The sequence below is a fragment of the Setaria viridis genome, chromosome 9 (genome assembly GCF_005286985.2).
Source record: "Setaria viridis chromosome 9, Setaria_viridis_v4.0, whole genome shotgun sequence".
Lineage (NCBI taxonomy): Eukaryota > Viridiplantae > Streptophyta > Magnoliopsida > Poales > Poaceae > Setaria > Setaria viridis.
The window spans coordinates 51355888-51362795 of NC_048271.2; the positions used below are offsets into that span (position 1 = coordinate 51355888).

At 54.0% G+C, this 6908-nt stretch overlaps 1 protein-coding gene across 1 annotated transcript; it reads right to left on the reverse strand.

Annotated features, from left to right (window-relative positions):
• Nucleotides 1-4161: 4161 nt before the first annotated feature.
• Nucleotides 4162-5803, reverse strand: LOC117836820 (uncharacterized). Its single transcript, XM_034716330.2, has 3 exons — nucleotides 5334-5803; nucleotides 4785-4963; nucleotides 4162-4618 (listed from the first exon to the last, which is right to left on the reverse strand). The coding sequence occupies exons 1-3, from the start codon at nucleotides 5596-5598 to the stop codon at nucleotides 4415-4417; spliced, it is 648 nt and encodes a 215-aa protein (XP_034572221.1). The 5' UTR covers nucleotides 5599-5803; the 3' UTR covers nucleotides 4162-4414.
• Between the last annotated feature and the right edge of the window lie 1105 nt (nucleotides 5804-6908).

The window sequence follows — 6908 nt, forward strand, 5'->3', positions numbered from 1 at the left end:
TCGCTGATCCAATGTTTAAACTTTAGCAGGTCATTACGGACTTGACTTGACGACCTACTTGCACGAACAAATGAATTCCCTCCATTCTAAATTACTACTTCCTCCATTTTAAATTGTAGATGTTTTAGTTTTTTTAGATTCATAGATATTATCATGCATCTAGACATAGAATATATCAAGGTACATAGCAAAAAATATGCTATAGAAAAGTTAAAACGACCTACAATTTAGGACGGAGGGAGTATTTGTTTTGACTTTTCTATAAATATATTTTTATATGCGCTTAAATATATACTATGTCTAAAAGAAAATTAAAATGACAACGAGGAAGGAGTCGATCTCTCGCGGCCGCGGGTAACCTGACTATCTTGACACTAAAGCCGGTGAGGCGCCCACGAGGCCACGACACACCTACACGGCATCGTCAATCGTCATCCTTTATTCCCTCCCTCCACAGCTACCGGCTGTGCAGGTCGCAAGCACCGAACAGCCACGGTTGAGCTTCGCATGAAATCCAACAAACGAACAAGAGATACGAACTGGGCTCGACACTTATCTTGGCCATGGTGTCAGCATGCAAGAATCGAAGTACAACTCCTGATTAGTGTCCGTCCTTCAAGTTCAGTAGTTCACTCAAAAGTACGTCGGCAGTGGCAGCTGCCCGTAGGGCGGCGGCGGGTACATGGGCGGGGGGCGGAGCATGCCCGTGCTGGTGGTGTTCGTCCATCCTGCCCTGCCCGTGCGCGAACAATCCGTCGGTCGGTTGACTTGTTAGGATTTTGAAAATGGTTCCGGTCTGAGAAACAGAGCCAGCGAGATTCCGCTCGGGGGGGAAAGAAAAATAATCGATCGGGGAAGCATGGCGACCACGAGCGAACGTGGAAATGGATGATAATAACAATAATCTAACAAGGATCTGAAATGCGTTGGGAAGAAACAGCGCGTCACGTTGGGACGGGGGGATGGCAGTGTTGGAATCAGAGGTATTTTATGGTTCATTTTAATCCAAAATATAGAATAAAATATGATAATTAAGATAGTGTAAATAAGAACATGATCCATCATTGTATTTGCAATGAACATAAAGCATACAGTAGGTACTATAAAATATAAGATTTGAACGATAAAGTTCAAAAGGAAATACCCAGAGGCTGGGCCAGTTCCGGAGGAATCGAATGTGGCGTTACCTGACATTGATACTCGAGCCTGTTCGATGTAGTCGTTCAAGAGTTGACGCAGTGTAGAGTTGAGGTAGTGCAGATGCATCACCGGGAAGTAGTCATAGACGAACAGTGAGCAGTCGCGCTCCCTAAAAACTTGATCGCCCTTCTACTCCTCGGATGCAGAGTCTCTAGCGAAGAGCGCAGCTTCGAAGGCATGCTCTTCCAGCGAAGCCCGTGCACACTGATAGGCGGAACGGAGATGACAAAAGCGCAGCGCAGCACAGCAGTGGACAAAAGCTCTGGTGGTCAGTGTTTTCGCACGTGAAAGAATGAGAGGCAACCTCTCTCTTATAGGCAGCACAAGACCTTTGGACGCTCAAGTTAATGCAGCAAATAAAAATGGCAGTTTCTGGTAATTGCCAGCCATTAGCAGTCGTCAGTTACTGGTCATTTGAATCATCAGTTACTAGTCACTGAATGAGTCTTCAATTACTAGTCATCAATATAGATGTATATTCGGGCCGCTCGGCCCGGTACGGCATGGGCCCGGCAAGGCCCGTTAAATTTCGTGCCGAGCCTAGCCCGTCACGACCGTTGTGCCGTGCCGTGCCGACCCACAGGCCTCCCCGGCGGCCCCAGCACGTGTTCACAAGGCCTTTTTCGTGTCGGGCCACCTGTCGAGCATGATAGGCTTCGGGCCCAGCGAGGCACGGCAAGGCCCCATGCCATCGCCGGACCCCTCGCCGCTGCCGGCCCCCGCAGCTCTCGCTATGCCGGCGGCGGTGGAGGAGGCCGCGAGGGAGGGAGGCGGCGCTGGTGGAGTGGAGGTCATGAGGGCGGTGGTGGTGGAGGGCGTGATGGAGGGCGATGGCGGCGCCGGCGGAGGCCGCGAGGGAGGGAGGCGGCACCGGTGGAGGTCACGAGCCCGCGAGGGAGGGAGGCGGTGCCACCTGCCGAAGGGGAGGCCGCAGGCGGAGCCGCGGAGGGAAGGTTGGAGCCTTGGAGGGAGGTGGCGGCGGCGGCGCCGAAGGAGGCCGCGAGCCTGCGAGGGAGGGAGGCGGCAGGCGGAGGGGAGGTTGGAGCCTCGGAGGGGAGGCGATGGGGTCACGGAGTCGGAACTCGAAGTCTCGGAAGGGTGGCGGGAGGGTAAATGAGAAGAGATAGGGTTAGAGTTTGTCGGATGATTTTTCTCTGGTTGGTATTACACGGGCCTTAACGGGCCATCTCCTTGCCATCGTGCCGGGCCGTGCCGCCCATCAGGCTGAGGCGTACTGTCGGGCAGAAGAGATAGGGTTAGAGTTTGTCGGATGTTTTTTCTCTGGTTGGTATTATACGGGCCTTAACGAGCCGTCTCCTTGCCACCGTGCCGGGCCGTGCCGCCCATCAGGCTGAGGCGTACTGTCGAGCTGCGGGCTGCATGTACATCTATAGTCATCAACTGTGACAAAAAAACTGCAAAACCTGACAAATCCCAACCCACACATCACGTCGTCGCATCGCGCCGCGGCTCGGCTAGCGAGAGCGCGCGTGTGGCATCCTGCTATCCTTCTATCAACTTCTCAACAGGTGCAGCACAGCTTCACCATATAATTTGGTTAGAGACCCTCTCAACTTTAAGTTGGTTTTATTCTTTTTGTAACTACGACCACTAATGGACTTTGAGATTTATTTGATTAATTAAGTAATTGGGCCTGCCCAATTATTCTAACAGGTAGTACTCACTACTCCGTAGCTCATCTTCCTGGCCTGCAGCAACGACACGAATACAGTTGGAAACGGAATGCAACGGCTTGGTGCTTTGCGTCTGATTTCGAGAAGAACAAAGAGGAAAACAGGAGAGGGAGGCTCGGAGCGCTGGGAGGGTGCCCAGGGATTAACAGACGAAGATTATGGTTTGGTTGGGGCCATTTTGTTTTTCTCCCCGAAACGCTATAGCTATTTTTGTCAGCAAGGCAAATAGGCAGGCAATTCGCCAGCTCGCTGCACGCTGCTGTAGGATTCGTACCTGGCCCAGTGCCCAGAAGAGAACGAAGCGTTCCCATCCGGCCATCCCAGCTGCATCGCGGCCCAGTCCGGACTCCGGACGAGCGATTCGTCAAGTCGCCGCACGAATCTTTTGCTCGTGCATGCGCGCCAGGAATTTCGCCGGCCGGCAGCGCATCTAGCCGGCGACGAACCGGCGATGCCACACGCGCGCCACGGCGCCAGGTTGCAAGGCTGCCTGCCTGCCTGTGCCTGCAACCCGTCCCCCGCACGCATCAACCCGTCCACGTCGACGGGCGTCTGCTCGGAGATTGACGAAACACTGCATGCACCACGCCTCTTTTCAGAAGCGACCGGAGCGATCCCGTCACCGCTGGACATCTCCGTGCACATCTGCTGCGGTGCTGCGCAGGTGACCAGGTGTTGAGTGCTCGCTGCATCCAGCGTCCAGGGCCCCGGGCTCGCTCGTGTTGCAGGCTTGCATTGCAGCAGTGCACATGCTTATTCGTCGTCGACCACGCGACCTGTTCGTCCAGGCAAATCATGCCCCAGTGGTGCACGTGTGCGCTCAGAGCTCCAGATGCCAGCAGAGCAGTCCAACACGACTCGGCGAGTAATCCCAGCGTCCTGGTTCGTGAAATCGATCTACCGTGCAAGCAAGCATGTCTCCGTCTCCCTTGCCATCTGCCCCAGTACAAAATCCCAATGGCTCTCCCATGGCTTCATCATGCACGAAATGAAAAGGGCAGTTCGTTGAAAGTGTCCGGAGTCTCGAATCAGGACCAGTTTCGGATGCCGGACGGCCCAACCGACAGAGACAATCCGTGGTGTTCCGAACGCCAAAACGGAAGCTCCCGTCAATCAGGCACGTTAACATCGTGTGCAGCTGCATCATCTCATGCATGCATGTGCTTCGTTAATGACGAAAGGTCTGCTAATGCCGGCATCAAATCAAATCGAAGCCATAAACGTCGTCCGCTGTCCGTGGTGACGATGATGGAGAGAGCTCGCAAAATAGACAAAGGATTTTATGCGATACTGTCTTGTATACCGATCCGCCACCTTACAAGCAACTACCACTACCCAACTGCTACACACTACTAGACATCTGGAGCTGGTGGTATCCACACAGGGCGCTATAACAATTACTCCTCGCTTATTTTACAATACGCTGTCAGCCTCGCAAGTGGCGTGCGACCGACCTGCACTGAGCTCGGCCGCTCACCGACCGGCCGGGTCGCCGGGACCGAACTACCGAAGGGGCCTGGTCACCCTTCGGCGATGCTCTGCAGCGCGGGCCTCCATTGCCGGGCGGCGCGGCGGCCGAGCAGCGCCTCGTGCGGCAGCAGCGCGTCCAGCTCGGCGTCGAGGTCGGCCGCCGCGTCGGTGTGGCCGTGTTTGGTGACGCTGGGGTCGGACGACGACGGGTCTTGCTCCGGCTCTGGCTCCACCTCCTCCGTCTGGCGCATGACCTGTGTTGATGGGAACGGGAGTGAATGCATGAGGCGTAACTGCACGAGCGGCTTGTCAAACGCCGAGACGTGGTCGACGTGCGATGGAGACCGAGCGAGCGGATCGAGTGGTTGGAGATTATTGGAAAGCGGAATAGTATCATGGAGGCCAACGCGGCGTGCGTACCTTGGCCAGTGACCGGTCGGATTCCTTGCGCTCGCCGGCCCCGGCGCCGCGGCTGTCGACTCTGGCACGCCGGCGGCGGTGATTGGCCGCTGGCTTCGCTTCCTCGTCCTCGTCCTTGGCCCTGATCGTGACGCGGCTCAGCTTGACGTGCCGCTTCGACGCGAACTCCCTCAGCACCTCTGCTCACACATCCACGGTTCATGCATCCATTCATTCATTAGTTGGACCGGCAGGCAGCAAAAGCCAAAAAGCGACATGAGAAAAGCAAGCCAGAAACGGTGAAATAAACCGGTCAGAAACGACGATAAAATCGTCACCGTCGAGTCCAATTACGGACGCCAGGAAAAAGGTTCAGAAAGGGGCTCGCTAACCTACAGGTACCTTCGTCATCTTAGTCAACAATGGCATTCAAACCGAACAAGAACACGCAAGGATCTCATGCGCACCAACCGGCCGGCCTAACACGGCCGGCAGCGCAGCACTGGCCGCAAGCAAAACGTTGGGCGTGCAATGCAGGATCGGACGGAGCGCGAGGGGTGGGGTACGTACCTTCGAAGCTGACGAGGCGGTAGACGCGGCCGAGCAGGAGCGTGTCGTCGGGGCGGAGCAGCTTGAGGTGCTTGACGGGCGCGGACCCCGAGGCGTCCCCGGCCGCGGCCGGCTGCGTGGTGGCGATGACGGCGGCGACGTAGTGGCCCGGGTTGGCCGCCATGACGGCGCCGGCCGAGAGCGCCCAGTAGGCGCGCTCCGTGCGGCCGCCGCCCGGGTGCTGGATCAGCACCGTCGCCACCTCCGCCGCCTGGCAGTTGCCCATTGACGCGTGCCTGGCTTGGCTGGTTGCCGCTGCCCCGCACGCGCGTTTCTTGCGTGGTTTGCTCGCGTGGTTTCTTTCTCTGCGGCAGGGGAGGAGGACCGGACAGAGGAGGTGGGGTGGGCGAGTGAACCGCGGGCGGTAGAGGCGCCGAACGTTTTATAGGGGTTTTGGCGCGCGGCGCGGCCTCAGCTCGAGATCAGCGCGATGGTATACGGCTGTACGCCGCCGATGGGCCCGTCATCTGATTATATAGCGGGCGCACGTGATACGTGGCGGATACGCACTATTTTGGGGTCTCGGGAAATCGGGGTTCTAAGGGTGTTTGAATCCTGAGATAAAATTTAGTCCGTGTCCGTGTCATATCAAATATTCGAAGGCTAATTAGAAGGACTAAATATAAGTTAATTATAAAACTAATTACAGATAGAGGTTAAGTGGCGAGAGAAATCTATTAAGCCTAATTAATCCATCATTAGCAAATGGTTACTGTAGTAGCATATTATCAAATCATAGACTAATTAGGCTTAATAGATTCGTCTCACCGTTTAGCCTCTATCTATGTAATGGGTTTTGTAAATAATCTATATTTAATACTCCTAATTAGTATCTAAACATTCGATGTAACAGGACTAAAGTTTAGCTCGGGATCCAAACAGATCCCTTTAATCAAGACCGTGCGTGACAAGTGACAACTGACACGATAGTATAGTAGTAGAAAGTAAAAGATGCAAAATTATAATGTTGGAAACCTTTTCCTTAAAATACTTCTACGTGTGATTCGGTGTAAGTTCTTTTTCCAACTTAACTATACCTGTGTATTACGAAATTTCTTAGGGTACAGTTCGTTTTTTTTAATTCGACTTACTTTGGTTAGACTGAAGTTTAGAAGTGTGTGGAGTTCACGTAGTTATGTATAGAAGGGGGGAAAGGTTATTTAGTTTATTTCTTTTTCAACATATCAAAATACAACACTTGCGTATCGCACACTAGTAGAGAATTAGCTTTCCATGCGCCCCCTTTTGTTCCGGTTTAAAGTTGGCTCGGGACAAAAGGTTCACCAACCGGGACTAAAACTCGGTCACTGGTGGGGGGCTCACCAACCGGGACCTTTTATCCCGGTTGCAAAGGCTAGTGGGAAAAAAGACTCTGAGAGGCCTTTTATCCCGATTTGAAACACCAACCGGGATAAAAGACCCCCCTTTTATCCCGGTTGGTAACACCAACCGGGATAAAAGGGTCAAGAGCCTTTTATCCCGGTTTGTAATACCAACCGGGATAAAAGGGGGTCATTTATCCCGGTTGGTGTTTCA

Coding starts and splice junctions, on each gene's coding strand:
- LOC117836820 (XM_034716330.2), bottom strand. CDS start 5,598: ATGGGCAACTGCCAGGCGGCGGAGGTGGCGACGGTGCTGATCCAGCAC. Junction 4,964..5,333: donor CCGCCTCGTCAGCTTCGAAG/GTACGTACCCCA, acceptor ATGTGTGAGCAG/AGGTGCTGAGGGAGTTCGCG. Junction 4,619..4,784: donor CCGACCGGTCACTGGCCAAG/GTACGCACGCCG, acceptor CCATCAACACAG/GTCATGCGCCAGACGGAGGA.